This window comes from Natrix helvetica, assembly GCF_964273705.1.
Source record: "Natrix helvetica genome assembly, chromosome: 13".
Lineage (NCBI taxonomy): Eukaryota > Metazoa > Chordata > Lepidosauria > Squamata > Natricidae > Natrix > Natrix helvetica.
Genome location: NC_138557.1, coordinates 6,569,516 through 6,593,397, shown reverse-complemented (window position 1 = coordinate 6,593,397; position 23,882 = coordinate 6,569,516). Strand labels below are relative to the sequence as shown.

The 23,882-nt window shown below is 46.4% G+C and overlaps 1 protein-coding gene across 2 annotated transcripts in view; it reads left to right on the top strand.

Moving 5' to 3' along the window:
- XYLT1 (xylosyltransferase 1) overlaps positions 1–23,882 on the top strand; it is a 132,904-nt gene that overhangs the window by 68,925 nt on the left and 40,097 nt on the right. For both annotated transcript variants that reach the window (XM_081965744.1, XM_081965745.1), the window contains exons 3-4: positions 4,525–5,062; positions 23,639–23,811. In XM_081965744.1, the coding sequence (XP_081821870.1) occupies positions 4,525–5,062; positions 23,639–23,811 (711 nt within the window). The remainder of the gene's footprint in view (positions 1–4,524; positions 5,063–23,638; positions 23,812–23,882) is intronic.

Here is a 23,882-nt window from a genome sequence, read left to right as displayed (position 1 = left end):
TAGTGATGAAGCTCCTGCAACTTCTGAAGGCAAGCTGTTCCATTTGTTGATTGAGCTGTTCATTGGTTGATTAAGCTGTTGATTGGTTGATTGAGCTGTTCCATTGGTTGATTGAGCAGTTCCATTGGTTAATATTCCATTGGTTGATTGTGCTGTTGTATTGGTTGATTGAGCTGTTCCATTGGTTGATTGAGCTGTTCCATTGGTTGATTGAGTGGTTCCATTGGTTAATATTCCATTGGTTGATTGAGCTGTCGCATTAGTTGATTGAGCTGTCGCATTGGTTGATTGAGCTGTCAAATTGGTAGATTGAGCTGTTCATTGGTTGAGTGAGCTGTTCATTGGTTAATTGTGCTGTTCATTGGTTGATTGAGTTGTTCATTGGTTGTGCGATTGAAATTCAGACGATTGGCAACTGACTCCTATTTATGACGGACGTAGCGTCCCAAGGTCATGTGATCCCCTTTTGGCGACCTTCTGGCAAGCAAAGTCAATGGGGAAGCCAGATTCACTTTACAACCGTGTTGAGTAACTTAACAACTGCAATGATTCACTTAGCAACGGTGGCAAGAAAGCTTGTGAAATGGAGCAAAACTCACTTACCAACTGTCTCATTGAAGCAACAAAAAAAACTGGGCTCCGTTGTGATCATAAGTCGAGGACTGCCTGTGATCTGCTGGAGAAATCTCGTAAAAGCCACGGTTTCTACTCATTGTATTTTATGAGCATAAATGGATTGTATTTATGAACCTTTGGGGACTTTGATTCTCAAGAACTGTTATGCTTGGCTTTTAAATTGTTTGGTAGACTTTCCAGGATTTTGCTCGTATATTTGCAGGAGAAATATTGTTTCTGTGACTAACCGGCAATCATGCATGAAGAATAGAATGATACATGAGTCAAGTGACTCAGGGCAAGGGACCAGGAGAAGAGCTTGGCTTGGCCACAGGTTTGGGCTTTGCCAGCAGAGATGGAGCTCAGGTGATGTTCATTCCTGACCCTGGTGATGGACATAGATGGGCTTTGGTGTTACTCACTTTCAAAGAACTAAATCAGACCCCTTTTGCTGTAATTGCTTTCAACTCTCTGGTTCTCCTGTTTTACGACTTGCAAGATGGCTTGGGCACTAACTGGTCAATCAGTCAATGGCTGCAATCTGGTGGGGAAGAAGAGGAGGAGGGGGAAGGGGAAGGGAAAGAAGGGGAAGAAGGGGTGGGGGAGGAGAAGAAGAGGAGGAGGAAGGAGAAGAAGAGGAAAAAGAAGAAGAAGGGAAAGAGAGAGAAATAAAGGAAAGAAGGAAGGAAGGAAGGAAAGAGGGATGGAGGGAAGAAAGGAGGAGGAGGAAGAAGGAGGAGGAGGAGGTAAAGAGAGAGAGAGAGAAAGGAAAGAAGGAAGGAGGGAGGGAGGGAAGAAGAGGAGGAGGGGGAGGAAGAGGAAGAAGTCCATTCAGTCATGTCCAACTCTATGGCCCAGGTCTCTCCACATCGTCCAATCTTGCACTACTTCTTTGAGTTGTTCTACACTCTGCCAGCTGATATCCCGCCACCGTGTTCTTTGGTGCCCTGGTTTCCTTTTACCGCTAAGATGAAATGAGATAGAGTGTTGCAAAATATCAACAAAATCATCCTCAAATCCTCTCACTCGTGCGATTTTGCTGCAGCCACTCAAAATCTCAGCTGATTTGGGACTCTCATGGTAGATGTGGTTGCCACCAGGCCCCGTTGTATCGTACCGGTTGCAACGGGATCCAGAACCCACCACTGAGGCAGATATATCACAGGTCAGCTGGTGTTCTTGGTTAAAAGTAAGGACCGTAACCTCAATCCTGGAAGCCTTGAAATACTCGGGAGTGGGCTGCTCGGGATTCACAGGGGTTCGGGAGACCCTCTAGCTAAGATTCTGTGCAGTTTGGAGAACACTCCTGGCTTGGCCCACCCACTCCTCCCCTCTCCCCCCCACTCACAGGAGTCCCCACCCGGCCCGTTTTGGATGCACGTAAGTGCAGGGCAGGCGGGGAGGCTCGAGGAGAGCAGAAAACGAGTTTACCGGAAGTTTGGGAAGGCTGGAATCAGGCCCATTTACGGCCTCTAGAGGGCCTCCAGAGCTTGGGGAGGCCCATTTTCGCCCTCCCGGAGGCTCAAGGAAAACCTCAGGAGCCCGGAGAGGGCAAAAAGCCCCTCCCCATGGTGCAGGAGGCCGACTAGGCCACGCCCACCCAGCAACCGGGCAGAGAGCCCCTTGCTAAAATTTTTGAAGCCCTCCCTTGCCCCCGATCACCAGTTCACCCCGACATAAGATGGTTTTGTCTCCTGCAAATGTCAGGGAAAAGCGACTCGCGCGAATCAAGGCAGCTCCATGGGCGGAAGAACGATAACTTGAAAGCGTTGAATTTGGATTTTATGAAAGTTCACCATTTTTGGTTTCTCCTTTCTGTGCTGTCGGAGGTCTTTCCTAAGGGTTGTTTTGGTTTTTTTTAATGGAATGGTGCTAGTTAGTCCAGTGAACTGTATCGGCAGCATCTGCTTTTGAAGTCGCCCTTATAGTTTAGGGAAAGCAAATGATTGCAGAAGAACTGCAGCTAAAAGAGAAATGAATGCGAGTTTTAAACAAGTGTTACTTCTATAGAATGTCCTCGTTCTGCTTTTTTCCACGGTCCGGGAGATAAGCCAATTTGGAACTAATGTAGCGTAGCCGTGGCGAGCAGTGAGGCTCAGAATCGGGGATCACCAGATTATAGATCACGTGTCGATCCCTCTTCCTCCTCCTTCCCTCCTCCTCTTCTTCCATTCCCCAAACCCCTCTCGCCTCTAGCACTGATGGTATTAACTAGTTGGGTGATGAAACATACGCAATAAAAGAACCAGGTTCTGAGAACACCAAGGACCCCACAGTCCTCCTCCTCCTCTTCTTCCTCCTCCTCCTCCTCTTCCTCCTCCTCCTGTTGGATAAAATGAGCATCATAGGACAACAGTAGAGCATTGTTGCCCTGTAATTGCTAACTTCAAATTGGCTAACTTAATTCATCCAAAACCCAAGAACCGTTACTCACATGGAATTAAAACTTGGCAATACTTGTGGCTTCTTCACCACTGCCATGCTGCTGCAATCAGCTACCATCGTGTGATCATCATTTCCAGTGCTTCCCTGCCAGCCTCCCAATAGAAAAGTCAATGGGGAAGCCAACAGGAAGTCGGAAGTCGCTTCCTCTCCTGCTGCTATTTTGTCACCCATGGACATTCTTGTGTCTCTGTTTAGGTAAGGAGATATCACTGAAAGAATGACCCAGTTGGTCACTGTCTGTCTAGCGCAGGGGTCAGCAAACTGCAGCTCTGAAGCTTCATGTGGCTCTTTCCTCCCTCTGCTGCGGCTCCGTCACCAGTCGGCGCCACAATTTTGAAAGGAGCTTCCTTTCAAAAGGGGGGGGGGAATAGAAGCACAGTGCTCCAGGAGAAGACTCTATGGCAAGGGGAGGGTTTTCCAGTTGTCTCCACAACTGATAGGGCTTTCGGTGATGACAGGTAGAGGAAAAAGGACGCCGCGCTAGGAGGAGACTCTTTGGTGGGGGAACTGAACTTCCGGTGAGCTCCAGAATTGAAGATTCTGAAGTTCTGTGGGAAATGGGTCCAAATGGCTCTTTGAGTGTTTAAGTTTGCCGACCCCTGGTCTAGCGTGGGAAATCAGGAGTCCAGACAGCTCCAATGTATATAAGAATTTATTGCAAGTTTAAGCTCTCTGTAAGAATCTGAACTACTAAAGGCCAAAGCAAAGTGGCAGTAGATAAGAGTCAATGAAATTCAAGGTGGCGGGACTTAGATCTCTCGTGGATGCAAAGTGCCTCAAGACTGATGACACACTTAACCCTTCCCTCAGGCTCATCCTGGTTCATCTCCTACATTGTCTAGATCATTTTCTAACCATGTTTGGTACAAAGCCTTGATAGGGTGGTGTCCAGGTTGAAGAAAGCTATTGTATATTTTCCACCACTTCATTATTCATCTGATCTGGTAGTGGTGGGGGGACCCACTTTACATGCAAGAGATTCCAAGGTGCAATTAATCTAGTAAGGCTTGGAAGCACCTGGAAAACTCAATAAAAATAGATCTTTTGGGGACGCGGTGGCTCTGTGGCTAAGACACTGCGCTTGTCCATCAGAAAGGTCAGCAGTTCAGCGGTTCAAATCCCTAGTGCCGTGTAACTGAGTGAGCTCCTGTTATGTGTCCCAGCTTCTGCCAACCTAGCAATTTGAAGCATGTAAAAATGCAAGTAGAAAAATAAGAACCACCTTTGGTGGGAAGGTAACCGCATTCCATGGGCCTTCGGCATTGAGTCATGCCGGCCACATGACCATGGAGATGTCTTCGGACTGCGCTGGCTCTTCGGCTTTGAAACGGAGATGAGCACCGCCCCCTAGAGTCAGGAATGACTAGCTCATATGTGCGAGGGGAACTTTTACCTTTATTCTTTTGTGCCTGTGCAGTTGGAAATAGCAACATGTCACAATCTTTCTTTTTCACCTACTTCTAGGATGGCTATTTTTCCCACCGGCCAAAGGAGAAGACACGCACAGACAGCAACAATGAGAACTCTGTCCCCAAGGACTTCGAAAACATTGACAATAGCAATTTTGCTCCCCGGTCCCACAAGCAGAAGCACCACCCAGAACTGGTGAAAAAGCCCATCAGTGCACAGAAGGAACGTCTACGGAGAAAGCTCGAACAGGAGGAGAAAGCCAAGGAGAACTCCATCCTCGGGAAAAACTTCAACGAGCGGCTGCCCTTGGACAATTCTGCCCCTAAACCCAACAACAACAACAACAAGGGCAACACTCTGAAAGACGCCCCGAGGTCTCTCGGACAGCCTCATACGAAACGGAATGGGAATGGTTCCCCTGAACTTGGATATGATCAGCTGCCCAAATGTGACATTTCAGGCAAGGAGGCCCTCTCGGCTCTATCCAGGGCCAAATCCAAGCCGTGTCGTCAAGAAATTGCCGAGACCTACTGTCAACACAAGCAAGGGAAGCTTATGCCCGAGCAGGTGACTCGTTTCTGCCCGCTGGAAGGTAAGCTGGAGAAGAAAAGGGAGGAGAAGGGTGTTGTCTGTTATAAAGGGCTGTGGTGGCACAGTGCTTAGAATGCAGTATCGCAGGCTAACTCTGCCGACTGCCAGCAGTTCGATTCTCACTGGCTCAAGGTGGACTCGGCCTTCCATACTGGGCTTATATGGCCGGAGGTGGTGCAGTGGTCAGAATGGAGTATTTCAGGCTAACTCTGCCGACCGCTAGCAGTTCGATTCTCACTGGCTCCAACAACGTTGTCTATTATAAAGAGCCATGGTGGCGCAGTGCTTAGAATGCAGTATTGCAGGCTAACTCTGCTGACTGACAGCAGTTCGATTCTCACTGGCTCCAGCAACGTTGTCTATTATAAAGAGCCATGGTGGCGCAGTGGTCAGAATGGAGTATTGCAGGCTAACTCTGCCGACTGACAGTAGTTCGATTCTCACTGGCTCAAGGTAGACTCAGCCTTCCATACTGGGCTCATATGGCCGGAGGTGGTGCAGTGGTCAGAATGGAGTATTGCAGGCTAACTCTGCCGACTGACAGCAGTTTGATTCTCACTGGCTCAAGGTAGACTCAGCCTTCCATACTGGGCTCATATGGCCAGAGGTGGTGCAGTGGTCAGAATGGAGTATTGCAGGCTAACTCTGCCGACTGCCAGCAATTCAATTCTCACCGGCTCAAGGTGGACTCAGCCTTCCATACTGGGCTCATATGGCCACATATGACTCCCTTCTACCATGGCAAACCTTCACGGCCAACTGGACCAACTCTGAAATTCAAACTCCCTCTCCCTGTATGCTTTTAATTTTTAAAATAATGATGAAATGTCATCCGGTTTGATTCTGGGCCAGCCCGGTAACAAGAACGAAAATGACACATAACGGCAAAGCTACTCCAGAATCCATCTTCCTATTTGCCAACCGTTTCCTGCGAGTATGAAGTTCCATCACACCAAAACTCCATCCCTAAATTTCTCATCGCTTACGAACGGGAGGCGAAAGAAGAAATCAAAGTAGAATTGGAGACCTTCCTTTTTTTTCTTTTAAAAAAAATATCATTTTCTGTCTTGTTCACGTTACTGTTGCTTTCCCTTTTCCTTGGCGTATATTTAAATGGCTGGGGCAATTTCCATTCAGTCTCGTCTCTAGGGATAATGGAGAGTGTAGAGAAAAATCCAACTGGGGTGTAATATTTAGTATTTATTCCTGGTCTCATGCTGGTAGCAAATTAGTTTGCCAGGCTTCATCATATGTCCTCAGCAGGCACATATGTAATTAAAAGGAATATGTGCGGAGTTCACAGTAGCGCAAAGCTTTCCCGGCTGTAAAAAGTCCATATGCTCCTTTGGGAATGCAGACCAGGGCAATGTAATTATGGCAAGGCTAAATACGTGTAGGTTTTTTTTTTTTTAAATGATTTTCTAATCTCAAGCAAAGTTAACTCTTTTCGTACTGAGCTGTTGTGGTGGAGCTGCCAGCAGAATCAGACAGTGAGGAGGTTGGGGAGGAACACGGGCCAGTCCTGGAGTCTGGGGAAGGCTCGGACGAGGGCTCTGTGTCGGAGGCAGAGAGGGGGCCAGGGCCATCTGACAGTTATCAGCTGCCTTCAGAGTCAGACATCAGTGAGGCAGAAGAACAGCTGGATCCTGTTCCCAATGAGCGCATGCGCAGTTGCCAGACAAAGGGGACAGCTGAAGAACAGGGGTCGACTTGGGAGTAAGGCCACGGGTGGACAATGAATGGCCCCTCCCAGAGGAACTAAAAGGGGAGCGAAAGGGGAGTGGAGTTTGCAGGAGACAATTAGTTCGCTTCATTGGTTCGTGACTGTCTGAGACTCCTTGCCAAGTTCTGCAGATTTCAGCCTGGCAGCTCTCCAAGCCAGAGAAGGTCTGTGACTGTAAATCCTCCCTCGAAAGACTTTGCTGGATGTGAATGAGCAGAATTCACCGTCAATGAATCAAAGGGATTTTTGTCAGGACAAGGAGTTTACTACATGCTCTCGGGAAGCCTAGATCAGAACATGAGCATTGGAAAAAGATGAAGGAATCCGGGGGGGGGGGGGGTTTCCTTCGCGCAGCAGGTGAGGTGAGTAGCATCCTCAGTGAGGTGCTTCTGCTGAGCCTCCTTCTCGGTCAGATCCAGTTTGAACTGAGCTGTTTGGCCAACTCTTTCTCGTGGTGGCTGCTTAGCTCCAACGACTGCTTCCTGGAGCTCAGGCGGGTAGGCGAGGAGTGGGTGGGAGGGGAGGGGCGATTAGAGGCCGGCGAGGCACCCCTAGATGTGAGTGGCGCCAGTTGGACACGCCCACCCAGTCACATGACCACCTAGCCACGCCCACTCAGCCGGTCATTAGGCAGATCATATTAGTGGTCCAAGGGATTTAAAATGATGAATTTAGTGGTCCGAAAGGTTGGTGACAATAGTCAAAGGAGATATTTCAGAAAGAATGAGAATAGAAAGAGTAGGGGCCCTCCCTAATCCCCTAGAAAGTAAACTCGAGGAAGTTGGGGGAAGGGGCTTTCAGACTTGCAAAAAACGCTGTAAATGTAACCTTGCAATAAATTTAGTGCTCCTCGTTTTGCTTTCCTGTCTGGACTTCCTCAGAGGACTGACACTTTCTAGAAGACAGATGGTTGCCCAGACCTTAAAAGCAACCCTTGGTCCTGTTGGATCTGCAGGCCTTGTAAATCAAGGCGAGACGTTCCTTGAAAGGCCTCCTTAAAAGGATTGCCATCTGCTTCAAGAAATCCCAAGTCTGTGGGAGCGCGTGTTAATGAAATCGGAAAGCATTTGCATATGGATATCAGCAGCTTTGACAGAAGCGCCAAGGAAGCTCGCCGGTGTGGTCTTTCAGGCGCGGCCTTGCCTTATGGCGTGGCAAGATCCAAGCACCGTAATACACAGGTTAGAGCCGACCTCCTTCAATCAGAGGTTCTCCCCATCTGTTGGGACAACAACCTGAGAATTTCCCAGCCAGATGGGGCCGGTGAAATTCCATGATTCTGAAGACTTGTAAGGAATTGAAATGATAGCTAAAACTTCTCATCACGGCTTGAAGCTCCATTATTATTGTTGATGGGTAGGTCCATCAAGACAGATCCTGGTTGAAGAGTAAAACAAGAGAATTATAGTTAAACCTTTTCATTGTGGCTTAAAGGTCCATTATTATTGATGGGTAGGTCCATCAAGACAGATCCTGGTTGAAGAGTAGAACAAGAGAACTTTGATAGTCAAATCTTTTCATTGTGGGTTAAAGTTCTATTATTACTGATGGGTAGATCCATCAAGACAGATCCTGGTTGAAGAGAGCTTTATAGTTAAACCTTTTCATCATGGCTTGAAGCTCCATTATTATTGATAGGCAGGTCCATCAAGACTAGTCCTGTTTGAAGAGTAGAACAAGAGAGCTTTGGGTAGTTTTCTTCCCACAAGCTGAAAAGTCTTTCTTAAGGAAGTCTGGAAAAGAGTGCAGAGAAGAGCAGCAAAAAATGATTGAGGCTGGATATAAAATAGATGAAGAACGGTTGCAGGAATCGGGTGTCTCCAGTCTATGATAAAAAAGGACCAGGGGTGACGTAAAACTTAAAAGAATTTAAGGGGCTGTCACTCACAGAGAAGAGGGGGGGGGCAACCTATTCTCCAAAGCACCAGAAGTCTAGACAAGAAACAATCAATGGAAACTAATCAAGAAGAGGACCAAACTAGAACTTTCCTGACAGTTAGAACAATTAATCAACAGGACAACTTGCCTCCAGAAGTTGTGGGTGATTGGACAGCCATTGGGAATGGGGTAGAGTTTCCTACTTGAGCAAGGGGTTGGACTAGAAGACCTCCAAGGTCCCTTCCAAGGCTGTTATTCTATTCTATTATTCTATTGAGCCTTTGGTTGTGAGCAGCATCTCAGCAACCAGCCGTCACTATCCAGGCAGGCAAAACTAATTTATTCTTATCCGTTTGGTAGCTGGACGAACTACAATGCTGTGCAAGAAAGATCAATGTACTTCCACCCAGTTCTTAGAATTCTCAGCATGGAACATTGTTGCCTTCCTAAATTTTGTCCTTACTCCATTCTCTTGTCGCTCTCCGGGTTCTTTTTCACCTGTGTTATTTATAAACGTGGACAAAGGCGACGGGCCCGTTTGTGTGTTGGCCTTTTGTGATCAAGGTTTCCGAGTCTCTGGATTGTAGACAGTGCCGAAAGAAGTGCAATTCCTTGGAGGGCTCGTTTGCGAGAAGCAAAGCGTGGCGTCAACAATTGTGCAGTTTAATCCTATCGTAACCTACTGGGAATATTGTCCGTAGGACCCAACAATTAGCCAAAGGTGCTTTGTGCCTTGGATGTCCTGCCTAACCGGGATTCGCGTTGGGCTCACCGATGGAAGGAAAGAAGGAAAATATACGAAAAGATAAGTGTAACTTAGCACCTATGGGAAATTTGGTGCTGTGTGAGCTTGGTGGTTTTCTTGCAGACATTTCATTACCCAATTAAGTAACATCATCAAGTGCTAGAAGGGAGTGGGGTTTGCTCTTTCTCTCTCTCTCCCCACTCCCTCCCTCCTTCCATTTCTCTCTCTCTCTCTCTCTCTCTCTCTCTCTCTCTCTCTCTCTCTCTCTCTCTCACACACACACACACACACACACACACAAGGTTTGCCCTGTTGGGGTTGCTGGGTGTGTTGTTTTTGGTGGTCCCTTGATTAAGGTGATGTTTGCTGTTTGTTTGACTGAGATGGAAGTTCCTTGATTGGAAAACAAACCCATCAAACTCATAGACCTCCTCCTCCTCTTCCCATTCCTCCTCCTCCTCCTCCCTGCAAACCCCACTCCTTCTAGCACTGATGATGTTACCTAGTTCGGTCATGAAATGCCTGCAAGAATACCACCAAGTCAGAGAACACTAAGGATCCCATAGTTCTCCTCCTCCTCCTCCTCTTCCCATTCCTCCTCCTCTCTGCAAACCCCACTCCTTTTAGCACTGATGATGTTACCTAGTTCGGTCATGAAATGCCTGCAAGAATACCACCAAGTCAGAGAACACCAAGGATCCCATAATTCTCCTCCTCCTCTTTCCATTCCTCCTCCTCCTCTCTGCAAACCCTACTCCTTTTAGCACTGATGATGTTACCTACTTTGGTCATGAAATGTCTGCAAGAATACCACCAAGTCAGAGAACACCAAGGATCCCATAATTCTCCTCCTCCTCCTCTTTCCATTCCTCCTCCTCCTCTCTGCAAACCCTACTCCTTTTAGCACTGATGATGTTACCTACTTTGGTCATGAAATGTCTGCAAGAATACCACCAAGTCAGAGAACACCAAGGATCCCATAATTCTCCTCCTCCTCTTTCCATTCCTCTTCCTCCTCTCTGCAAACCCCACTCCTTCTAGCACCGATGATGTTACCTAGTAGGGTCCTGGAATGTCTGCCAGAAAACTGCCAAGGTCAAAAAAACAGCAAGGACCCCACCGTTCAACCCTGATCTACCAATCATCTCCTCCATCCGTAAACTGGCACAATTAGCCTCGCCTTTTGCACACCCAGAAGTCACTCAAGAGACATCAAAGTGGGCCTCTCACCCATTAGATATTTTTGTCATCCGAAACCTTTTGCTTGGGGGAGGAGGGGGGGGTGAGGAGACAGCGTGCAAGTCAAACGTGGCAGGGAGGGGGGAAAAGAAAGAAAGAATCATGTGTTGTTGTAACTCAGGACACATACTCACACCCTATGAGTAATCTTCCCAAGCCTGCCAAAAAAAAAAAAAAAAATCCCCAGCCAGCGTTAATTGCTTAAGCTTCAATGTATTTGCCGCTGGAAATGCCACACCGTAAATTATATTTCATTTCTTCCTCTGACAGGTAATACGCCAAAAGTAAATGGATCCTTTTTCTCCTCTTCCTAGCCCCCTGCCCATGCTGACGTTAGAGGCATTGCTAGTGCTTTTGAGAGGGGAGGGATACAAGGGATACAATAGCAGAGTTGGAAAGGGACCTTGGAGGTCTTCTAGTCCAACCCCCTGCCTAGGCAGAAAACCCTATACCGTTTCAGACAAATGGCTATCCAACATCTTCTTAAAGACTTCCAGTGTTGGGGCATTCACAACTTCTGGAGGCAACTTCTGTTCCACTGATTCATTGTTCTCACTGTCAGGAAATTTCTCCTCAGTTCTAAGTTGCTTCTCTCCTTGATTAGTTTCCACCCATTGCTTCTTGTTCTACACTCAGGTGCCCTGGAGAATAACTTGATTCCCTCTTCTTTGCGGCAACCCTTGAGATATTGGAACGCTGTTATCATGTCTCCCCTAGTCCTTCTTTTCAATTGACTGAGGGCAACTAACCAGTTCTGGAAAACCGGTAGCGGAAACTTTGATTAGTTCAGAGAGCCAGCAAACACCACCTCTGACCGCCCCCGCCCCCATCTATTCTCTGCTTAACTCAGATTAACAGAGTTAGAAGGGATCTTATAGGTCATCTAGTCCAACCCCCTGCTCAAGCAGGAGATCCTACAGCATTTCTGACAAATGGACATGAGGTTAGGGAAGGATAAAAACGAAAGAAAAACCTAATTATTGATGGCTCAGGCTATTCTTTCTCTTGAAACAAAGCCAAAACGAGAGATGGAATCATTATTGATTATTCTCTGACTCTTAAGTTGTAGCATTTGCCTTAATAAATCCTTTTTTCCCCCCTTCATTTGTCGAACACAGTTTGTTACCCTGCATCAATATTGTTGCTTTCTCTGTTTTATTTTATTTTGAGTCTGGGTGTTTTATATCAGCTAGGATTAGCACTTTGTGGTTACTCTCATTGGAAGGATAGGAACCAGTGGTGAAATTCAATTTTTTTTACTACCGGTTCCGTGGGCATGGCTTGGTGGGGGTGGCAGGGGAAGGCTACTGCAAAATCTCTATTCCCTCCCCCCTCCAGGGGAAGGATACTGTAAAATCTCTATTCCCTCCTCACTCCAGGGGAAGGATACTGCAAATCCCCATTCCCTCCCCACTCCAGGGGAAGGATACTGTAAAATCCTCATTCCCTCCTCACTCCAGGGGAAGGATACTGCAAATCCCCATTCCCTCCCCACTCCAGGGGAAGGATACTGTAAAATCCTCATTCCCTCCCCATTCCAGGGGGAAGGATACTGTAAAATCTCCATTCCCTCCTCACTCCAGGGGAAGGATACTGCAAATCCCCATTCCCTCCCCACTCCATGAATTGCTTAATAACTCCATTTACTGTATTTATCGTGGGAAAGAAGGTCATAAAATCAGGCAGAGCTTACTTAACAACCTCCTTGCTTTGCAACAGAAATTCTAGGCTCAATTGTGGTCATAAGTCAAAGACTACTGTTGCTGGCCCCTCCAGCAGCCAAATCAGAGGGGGGGGAGGATACGTGGGGGTCAGGGTCAATATAAAAGCAACCAGAGAGCCCTGATGGGGAAGAGGGAATTGAGCTGGGAGAGAGAAAGGGAAGGAGGGAGGGAGGGAGGGAGAGAGAGAGAGAGAGAGAGAGAGAGAGAGTGCCTGGGCTGTCCGTCAGCCTTTAGATGGAGAGTCAACTGCTCCCAGGTCTGGAGGTGGCTGATGAGGAAGAGGAGGAACAGCTGGGTCCAGTGCCTGACACGTGGATTCACAGAAGGCAGTGGAGAGGAGAGCAGTGGAAATCTATGGGCCGGTCCTTGGGAAGGAAGAGCCACCACTGCTAGCGAAGCCCTGCCCTAGCTCTGGAGATAAAAGGCAGGGGGCGGAGATGAATAGATGGGGCACACAACTCTTCATCTCCCGGACGGATGGACTTGTTAGCCTGCGTTGAGAGAGAAACTTTTTGCCGGAGCTGCGGGCATTCCTAATTAAAGGAATCTTTGGATTTGTCGTGTTTGGGGAGCTGGGTCAGAACAATTCCCTGTAGGCCGAATACTTGCGTGCAGCCATTGGTTTTGTTCTCATTCCGATGTATCCTGAGCAGGTCGCTTGCGCCGAACGAATGAACTGTTAAAGCGGTAGCGACAGGTGTCTTCTTAATGTGGGGATCGGTTCTCGTTCTGCCTCAAGGAACTTCCTACGGGCTTCTGACTGCTATCAGTTGATGCCTAAGAGCCAATGGGGAGAACCACGCCGAGACGAAACGCTCCAGCAAAGCACAGAAATAATTGTGATGTTGTTGTTTTTTATTCCCCCGTTTTTTGTATCTGAGGTACGATGGCATTTGGGTAATTAGAAATGTCAAAACGTGAGTTTGCTATTAAGATTATTGGTCTGGCAGAATAGTTTTCTTCGCCAGCAAGATGCAGGGTAGGTTTTCGTGCGTGTGTGTATGTGTTTTTTGTTTCTGGCGGGTACCAATCTCCTAGTTATTAGGCATTGATTTGTAAAACATGAAAACGGTTCCAGTAATTGCGAGCGACTCCAGAATTTCAAAGAGGAAAAGCCTGCAGGACAGAAATTGCGAGCTTCTCGCAAGAGTCCTGGGGAATGACAGATACGCCTTGTACTCATCCAGATGTGGTGAGGCGACAGTTCACTCCTTACTCTAATTTATACACCGGACTGGCGGTTGGATCAGGTTGTATATGCGTGGTAAGAAGACCCTCTAGAACAGGGATGTCAACCCATGGCCCGGGGGCCGGATCCGGCTGGCGGGGTGCTTAACTCTGGGCCATGGGGGGCCAGCCTCAACATATCAAAGGACAGCCATGCAGAGTCCCCGTGAGACTCCCCCGGCCCGTTTTTGGCCTCCGTGGCCTCCTGCAGCACTCTGCCAGCCGAAAATCGGCCGCACGGAGGCCCCACAGGGCCTCCAGAAGGCTGTCCAGACTGAAGAAAGGGCCCCCCATTTTGGCAGGCAAGGTGCTGCAGGAGGCATCTGTCCCACCGTCCCACCCCCCACCGCTCCCTGGCCCCCACCCCACTGGCCCGCAGAGGAGAACTACAATGCTGATCCGGCCCTCAAGGAAATCCAATTTGACACCGCTGCTCTAGAACAAGCTCCTTGTCCCGACAAAAGCTCCTTTTATTAATTTATTGTGAATTCTGGTCATTCATATCCAGCAAAGTCTTTCGAGGGAGGATTTACAGTCACAGACCTTATCTGGGTTGGAGAGTGGCCGATATCTGCAAAACTTGGCAAGGAGTCTCGGAGAGTCATGAACCAATTAAGCAAACTAATGATCTCCTGCAAACTCCACTCCCCTTTCGCTCCTTTTTTATTCCCTATGGGAGGGGACATTCATCGTCCACTTTTGGCCTTACTCCCAAGTCAACCCCTGTTCGTTAGCTGTTCCCTTCGTCTGGCAGCTCTGTGCATGCACACACTGGGAACAGGCTCCAGCTGTTCCTCTGCCTCACTGATGTCTAACTCTGAAGGCAGCTGATAACTGGCATACGGCCCTGGCCCCCTCTCTGCCTTCGACACAGAGCCCTCATCAGAGCCTTCCCCAGACTCCGGGACTGTCCCAGGTTACTCCCCAACCTCCTCACTTTCTGCAACCCCAATGGAGTGGAAACATAATCAGGCACATAAGTGGAGTGGAGGGAGGAAGAATATATGACAAATGTATCCACTTGTAAATGGGCAAAAAAAAAGCATTATCTCCGAATCCAGCAAAAGAAAAAATGAATATTGGTTTCCTTCAGAAGATGCTGCCTGGAAAATTGACAGCAATGATTGAATGTGAGTGACTGGGTGGACAGTAGCAAGCTGGTTTTTCGGTAATTCTTTGTACCGTTGAAATCAATTATGCTAATAGCAGGAATGAGGGTCATTAAAATTACCAACAACAACTACCTGTCTCCAAAAAGTTTTTTTTTAAAAAAAAACAGCCTGGATCCACAGCTTTGTTCAATGAAACTCTAACGATTTGTAATGTTTCCCTCTTTGTTTTTAATTTCACTTATTGGCACGGTCAAAATAAATGGTCCACGGAGCTGCAGAGAGAGGGCATTCTTCTCTTGTCCGCAGAGCCGTTTATTACAATAACTGATGTGCCAGGTTTAGCCATGGAGTTTGCAAATAAAGCAGAAACAGAGGCTCTGAGTTACTTGTAAGATCTGGCTCAGCTCGGTGGCGAATTTATTTTATTTATGTTTCATGTTTCAAAACTGCCCATCTTTCCCTAGGATAAGAAAAAGAGACCGATACAGGGAATAAGGAATGGTGGACTTCATTTTGGGAGCGTCAGGCTCCACGAACCAATAAAAGTGCCTTGTGAAGTTTTCAAATACCGTATTTTTTGGAGTATAAGACGCGTTTTCCCCCCTAAAAGAGGGTGAAAATGTGGGTGCGTCTTATACACCAAATGTAGTTCCACCCACACCCTTTGGCCTCTGCCTCCCAGCAATTTGCCTCCTTGCAGCAAACAGCCTGTTTCAGTTTCAGCTTCAGCACAGTTTGATTAGAACAAGCAGCTGATTGTCGGTTGGATTGGCCTCCCGACCATCAGCTGTTTCAGGCTGCAGCAATTGCCATTACCTATTGCTACCTCCGCGTGCCCTGTTTTCGACCTCTGCGTGCCCCATTTTCTGCCCATTTTGCCTGGAACGAACAGAAAATGGGGTGCACAGAGACTGAAAACATAGTGTGCGGAGGCTGAAAACAATCAGCTGCTTGTGCTAATCAGGCTGTGCCGAAATTGAAACTGAAACATGCTGTTTCCTGCAAGGAGACAAATTTCTGGGAGGCAGAGGCAGATTTTTTTTTCCCCTTGTGCTAATCAGGCTAAATTGAAATTGAAACTGAAACAGGCTGTTTGCTGTTTGCTGCAAGGAGGCAAATTGCTGGGAGGCAGAGGCAGATTTTTTTTCTTCTTGTTTTCCTCCCCAAAAACTAGGTGTGTCTTATATTTTGGGAACAAAATTCCAGTTTTTCGCCCTCACCAGCCTCCGGAGGCTTTCCTGAAGCCTGGGGAGGGCAAAAACAACCTCCCCTGGCCCTCCAGAGGAGTAAAAAATCAGCTGGCCATTGCACACATGCACACCGGAGCTGATGGCTGGTGTGCCACCAAATAGGGCTCCGCATGCCGCCTGTGGCATGCGTGTCATAGGTTCACCATCACGATTCTAGAGTCTCCGCATCTTTATTACATCGTGGCAACCAAAACTGAATGCACTATTCCAAGTGTCGCCTCACCAAGGCCTTATAAAGTGGTATTAACCCTTCACGTGATCTTGATTCTATCCCTCTGTTTATGCAGCCTAGAACTGTGTTGGCTTTTTTGGCAGCTGCTGCACACGGCTGGCTCATATTTAAATGGTTGTCCACTAGGACTCCAAGATCCCTTTCACAGTTACTACTACTGAGCAAGGTACCACATATACTGTACCTGTGCATTTTGTGCATGGTATAGTCAGTTCTCATGTGATCCTTAGCTTCCTGAAGATCCCAGAAATGATTGCTTTTCCTTCCTTCACCATTTTTAACACCCCAAGGATCCGTAAAAGAACAGAAACGTCTTTCATCAAGGAAGAAAAATTCTAATGCAGAGTTTGGAACAGAATTAATCGTGGCGCATCTGTAGATTTGCAAGTTGGGGCAAGTCTTTTTATGACATTCAGGCTGTTTTCTCAGGCTTCTACGTGCTAATAAATTAAACCCTAATAAAAGCCATTTTTTCCCTGCTGATTTTCACCAACCTTGCGCAATTATATTGTTAGTTCATCATCCAGTTTTGGGGGGGGGGAGAGAATACAGAGGTCACATCAATAGCCCTTGTTGCTTTCAAGTGAATTGATTTATTTCGGTCAATTGCATCAAACTTAAATTAACCCGACCAGCATTTTGAGGAGATCCGTCCTTGCCTCTTGCTGGCAAATGCATTTTATTTTGTACGAGTGGAGCCCATCTTGGGCATGAAAGCTGCCGTCAGCTGAAGTCTTACGATGTTGGCTGGGAACAAAGGCAGAACTTATCTGGGCATTGGTGAAGACCAGGAAGAGGAAAAGAGGACGTTTTGAGTAGGGAATTGGTGAGAAGTCCCCAGTGCTTTGTTGTTGTTGTTAGTTGCGAAGTCGTGTCCGACCCATTGCAACCCCATGGACAATGTTCCTCCAGGCCTTCCTGTCCTCTACCATTCCCCGGTGAGCATTGAAGCTCACACCTACTGCTTTGGTGACTCCATCCAGCCACCTCCTTCTCTGCCGTCCCCTTCTTCTTTTGCCCTCCATCATTCCCAGCATGAGGCTCTTCTCCAGGGAGTCCTTCCTTCTTGTTAGGTGGCCAAAGGATTTGAGTTTCCTCTTCAGGATCTGGCCTTCTAAAGAGCAGTCAGGGTTGATCTCCTCTAGGACTGACCGGTTGGATGGCCTTGCAGTCCTTCTTCTTTCGTCCTCCATCGTTCCCAGCATGAGGCTCTTCTCCAGGGAGTCCTTCTTCCTTCTCATTAGGTGGCCAAAGTCTTTGAGTTTCCTCTTCAGGATCTGGCCTTCTAAAGAGCAGCCAGGGTTGATCTCCTCTAGGACTGACTGGTTGGATCGCCTTGCAGTCCAAGGGACTCGCAGGAGTGCTAGTTTTAGTGGATGTAAACCAGGGGGGGGTCAAACTCAAGGCCTGGGGGGCTTAGATCTGGCCCACAGGCCCGTCTTGGAAACAACAAAGGACCACCCTGTGGTCCCTCTGCTTCTTGCTTTTTAAGGAAGCCTGGGTCAGAGCACCCAAGACCTTCACGGGCATTTATAGACACCATGTGACTCTTCTCCTCTGTAAGAAAGATTTCCCAGACTAATCTGAAAGTTCACTGCCCTCAAAATTAGTCACTTGGAAAGGAAGCCATTCAACAATGCCAAAGAGCTCAGTCATATAAGTGCCGGTATCGCTAGCAGACATAATAAAACGTCCTATTCTCTTTCCTGGATGCAATGTTTCTGAAAAATGTTTATTTTGGTCATCAAACCTCTTGGTGAAATACTTGCACCCAGAACAAACCTTAATGCATATAATTTAGTAGGTTTGTGTGATTTCAAATGTTGGGCTAAAAATCAGGGGTGTCCAAACTTGGGAACTTCAAGACTTGTGGACTTCATGGCTGGCTGGGGAATTCTGGGAATTGAAGTCCACAAGTCTTAAAGTTTCCAAGTTTGGACACCCCTGGGCTAAATCATTGTCATTTTGTGTTTTTCTGACACAGAAGCAGTGTAGTATACCATGTTTCCCCAAAAATAAGACAGGGTCTTATCTTCTTTTGACACACACACACACACACACACACACACACACACACGAAATAAGCACTTGGCCTTATTTTCGGGGAGGTCTTATTATTTTTGAGGTGCAGAAGGAGGCGAGCGTGGTCACCTCATGGCTGCTGCTGTGTGGCAATATTTTCAGGGAGGGCTTATTTTTGGGGGGAGAGGGCTTATTTCAGCGCATGCGCTCAAAAGCCCGATTGGGCTTATTATCCGGGGAGGTCTTATTTTCAGGGAAACAGACTAAAATAAACGTCGTTTTGTGTTTCTCTGACACAGAAGCAGTGTAGATAGGTGCTCTCATTTTCAGCTATGCATGTTCCTATCTTATACTCTCTGGGCTAACTTTAGATTTTCAAACATGATCCTGAAACCGAAGTCCAACAGTTGGACGATCAAAGAAGTTTTAGAAAAGAGTTCACCGTGGACAAATGAAAATCCTATTGTTTTATGACTTATAACCACAATCGATCCCAAAATTCCTGTCGCTAAGTCAGGCATTTGTTAAATGAGCTTTGCCCCATTTTACGAACTTTCTTGCCACTGTTGTTACGTGAATCACTGCAGTTATTGAGTTAGTAACACCGTTGTTATGTGAATCTGGCTAATTAGCATACAGTAGAGCATTGCAGGGGACACGGTGGCTCAGTGGCTAAGACGCTGAGATTGTCGATCAGAAAGGTCGGCAGTTCGGCGGTTTGAATCCCTAGCGCCGCGTAATGGAGTGAGCTCCCGTTACTTGTCCCAGCTTCTGCCAACCTAACAGTTCGAAAACAAGTAGAAAAATAGGAACCACCTTTGGTGGGAAGGTAACAGCGTTCTGTGCACCTTCGACATTGAGTCATGCTGGCCACATAACCACGGAGACGTCTTCGGACAGTGCTGGCTCTTTGGCTTTGAAATGGAGTTGAACATTGCCCCCTATAGGCAGGAACGATTAGCACATATGTGCGAGGGGAACATTTACCTTAGAGTGTTGCAGCAAAAGTCCTTGGATTCTTTTCTTTTTTTTAATGTTGATTTTTTTACTTGTTTGGTATTTTCGATGATGAAAATACACAATTTCTGCTGGAGTTGGAATTCTCCAGCTTCACAGCATCTTCTTATAGAATATTGATGTTGCATGAAGGTCGCTACTTAAGAAAAACAAACCTGTTATCGCATATACTGCTGTAATTCCCCTTTCGCCTCTTACGAGCACTTCAGAGTGATTTAATCGGACAGAATGATACTCAGCTATTTTTTTCCCCTTCCTGTTTTAATGTGAAAATATTATATTCTGTCATTTTCCCCCCCAGTTTTTCCCTTGGAACAGGTTGCTAAGAATAATAAACTCATATTGGAACTGTAAACAGTGATGGATTGTTTCAAGGCCGTAATACGCTTCGTTTTAGGAAAAACGAGTCATTTAAGCAAAACAGGAATTACCCAATAATTTTCATGCGTTCTGTTTCGTTCACACTTACTTGAATATCTTCTCTTCCTTTTACATGGGTCTGCTTGTACAGGTAGTCCTCAACTTACAACAGTTCATTTAGGGACAATGACCCTGAAAAAAATGACTGATGACCATTTTTCACCCTTACAACCATTGCATCAGATGCTTGGCCACTGGCATGTATTTATGACTGTTGCAGGGTCCTGCAGCCACGTGATCTTTTGCGACCTTCTGACAAGCAGGGAAACCAGATTCGCATAACAACGGTGCTACTCACTTAATAACTGCAGTGATTCACTTAACAACTGTGGCAAGATCGTAAAATGGGACAAAACTCATTTAACAAATGTCTCATTTAGTGTTGTGGCCCGCCAGTGGCCAGTGGAGCTGGCAGCAGATTCGGACAGTGAGGAAGTTGGGGAGGAACCTGGCCCAGTCCTGGAATCTGATGAGGGCTCAGAGTTGGAGGAAAGAGACGGGGTGAGAGCTGTATGCCAGCTATCAGCTGCCTTCAGAGTCAGACATCAGTGAGGCAGAAGAACAGCTGGAGCCTGTTCCCAGTGTGCACATGCGCAGAGTTGCCAGACAAAAGGAACAGCTAAAGAAGAGGGGTCGACTTGGGAGGAAGGCCACAGGTGGAGGATGAATGGCCCCTCCCAGAGGAAATAAAAGAGGAGCAAAAGGGGAGTGGAGTTTGCAGGAGACAATTAGTTCGCTTCATTGGTTCGTGACTCTGCGAGACTCCTTGCAAAACTCGGCCTGGCAGCTCTCCAAGCCAGATAAGGTCGGTGACTGTAAATCCTCCCTTGAAAGACTTTGCTGGATGTGAATGAGCAGAATTCACAGTCAATGAATAATAGGGATTTTTACAGGGACCAGGAGTTTGCTTCATGCTCTTGGAAAGCCTCGGTCAGAACACTTAGCAACAGGAATTTGTGGCTCAATTGTGGTCATAAGTTGAGGACTACCCATAATAAAATAATAGGACTTTCATTTGTCTGTGGAAAGCCCTTTTCTAAAACTTCTTCGTTAGCTGAAATATTGGAATTCGGTTTCAGGATCCTGTTTGAAAATCTAAAGAGAATATGTGACAGAAATCTGCATAGCTGAAAATAGAGCACGGATTGCTTCTGTGTCAGAAAAAACACAAAATGACAATTATTTTGCCCATCATTTGAAATCACAGCTCCCCTGGGATTGATAGCAGAACATGTTATACAAGAGCAGGGTGGGGTGGGGGGTTAGTCTTCATTTTTATTCTCTCTGTATGAGTAAACCTCCAGGGAGTTCGGTATAAAAGCATTAGGGGAGAACTGTAAGCCCAAAGAATAATTTATGAGGGAGAAGTGGCAATTTCTTTGATTTCGTTCCTCCTATTTTTAACTTCTTCCCATCATCGACGCACAGTTCATTGGCTCATGAGTCAACGTTCGACATAAAGCTTTACATCCTGTTAGGTCAGAAGCAAAGGTAGGATTCAGCAGCTTCTGACCAGTTCTGGAGAACCCGGTAGCGGAAATTTTGAGTAGTTTGGAGAACCGGTAAATACCACCTCTGGCTGGCCGCGCCCCCATCTATTCTCTGCCTCCCGAGTCCCAGCTGATCAGGAGGGAATGGGGATTTTGCAGTAACTTTCCCCTGCCATGCCTACCAAGCCATGCCCACCAAGCCATGCCACGCCCACCAAGCCACGCCCACAGAACTGGTGATAAAAAAAATTGAATCCCACCACTGGTCATGACGGTAGATTTGAAACTATGATCTTGATTTATTTGCCGTAAATCAGCAAATAATTGCTTAATACTAGGAATAAAAAAAATCTGTTTAGGTCATTGTATTGTTGGATCAGAAGTTTGGCAGTTCAGCGGTTCGAACCCCTAGCACCGCTCCTGTTACTTGTCTGCCAACCTAGCAGTTCCAAAGCATGTAAAAATGCAAGTGCCACCTTTGGTAACTGCATTCTGTGCCCCTTCGGCATTTAATCATGCCGGCCACATGACCAGGGAGACATTTTTGGACAGCGCTATCTCTTTGGCTTTGAAACTGAGATGAGCACCGCCCTCTAGAGTCGGGAACAACTAGCACATATGTTGGATTGTTGGATTTCTTTAAAAAATAAAATAAAGCATTGGGTTAATCAGGGATATGAATTTTTATGGAAAAAGTGGAATGTCTATTCATGATAGAACTTAATATTCATTACAGTAAATATATATTCTCTGGCATTTTCATTGCACATTCCCCCACCCCTTCACCATGTGCTATTGCTGAAACTCTAGGAGTTGAGGGAAAGGAATTTTCCATGTATAATCTTAAATTATAAAGATACAGAGTCATAAATTATTTGTTACAGAACGCTGAGGTCAGTGTTTGCTTTAAAAAAAATTAACTCCACAATCTCAACAGGACTAAATTGCATGAATTTATACGGTAAAGGTTCCCCTCACACATATGTGCTAGTCATTCCCGACTCTAGGGGGCGGTGCTCATCTCTGTTTCAAAGCCGAAGAGCCAGCGTTGTCCGAAGACATCTCCGTGGTCATGTAGCCGGCATGACTCAACGCCAAAGGCGCACGCAACGCTGTTCCCTTCCCACCAAAGTTGGTTCCTATTTTTCTACTTGCATTTTTTACATGCTTTCGAACTGCTAGGTTGGCAGAAGCTGGGACAAGTAATGGGACCTCACTCCATTATGCGGTGCTAGGGATTCGAACCGCTGAACTGCCGAGCTTTCTGATCAACAAGCTCAGCGTCTTAGCCACTGAGCCACCACGTCCCTGTATTTTAGCTGCTAGACATTAATATATTTATAATATAAATTAATATATTTATAATATAAATTAATATATTTATAATATAAATTATAAAATATTTTATATTAATATCTACCAGCTAAATGGTAGACATTAATATTACATATTTTATCATTTATCTTCTCAGAAAGCTAGCATTTCAACCAAGCCCTGTTTCCTTTCTATTTTCTATTTCTAAAACTGTCCTTTGCTTCTGCAGAATTTCACCGAACTTTAGTTTTCCGCGTTCATTTTGCTCCATGCTTTCACTTCTACACAATTTAATTATTTTTAAAGCACCCAAGGTCAAGAAACCTCTCCAGATAAGCCTTGTACAGTCCTTCTAAACTAAATATTTTTTTTTCCCTTGAGAATGTCAATTTAGCTTCCTCTTTCCCATTCCAGTGTCCTGGAGTTACCTTTCAGAATCTGTGGTCAGCGTGACCTCTGGATGTTGAGACACCCTATATCTGGAGAAGAGAACCTTCGTACATCAGGACTGAACTGTAGAGTCCCTGGTGCTCTCTGAGTTTGGAGAGTTTTCTTACAGATGTTTCATTAACCCAACGAGATAACATCATCTGCAAACCCCCACGCCCTGCTAGCACTGATGATGTTACCTACTTGGGTGATGAAGCGTCTGTAAGAAAACATCCAAGCTCAGAGAGCACCATGATTCAAACAGTCTCTGTCTTCCTCCTCCTCTCCATAAACACCACTCCCTTCTAGCATTGATGAGGTTACCCATCTGGGTAATAAAATGTCGGCAAGAAAACAGACAACCTCAGAGAGCACCAAGGTCGTCCTGCCTTCGCCTTCTCCTCTCCTTTCCACTCCTCACATCCCATTCCCTTCTAGCACTGATGGTGTTACCTAGTTTGGTAATAAATGGTCTGCAAGAAAACCACCAATTCTCACCCCGCTCCATATAACTGGAAGATCATTATATTGGGTTTGGTTCTCTAGCATCCTTCACCAATTGAGACCTCCCATTCTTAGTCATACTGGTTTAAAAAATCTTAAAATTTTTTGGGATCTCTCAAAAGTTCTGGAAGGGCTTTAGGTGGACTTCACCTACCAACTTCCATCTCTTATCCAGCTGCCGAAACGGAGACTAAGCTCCTCCCTTAAGATATGCCGAGTGCCCTGATGGTGTTGTTGTTTTTTCCAAACAGGGAAAGCCAACAACAATCTCCAGTGGGATGAGGACTCCATCGAATACATGCCAGCCGACCCAGTCCGGATTGCCTTTGTCTTGGTCGTCCACGGCAGAGCTTCCCGCCAGCTGATGCGCATGTTCAAGGCTATATATCATCAGGAGCATTTTTATTACATCCACGTGGACAAGGTAACATAGCGCCAGTTCGGCACTTCCCCAGCGCATTATCTCCTTGCTTTGTGCTTCTTCTCTTTTGCAGT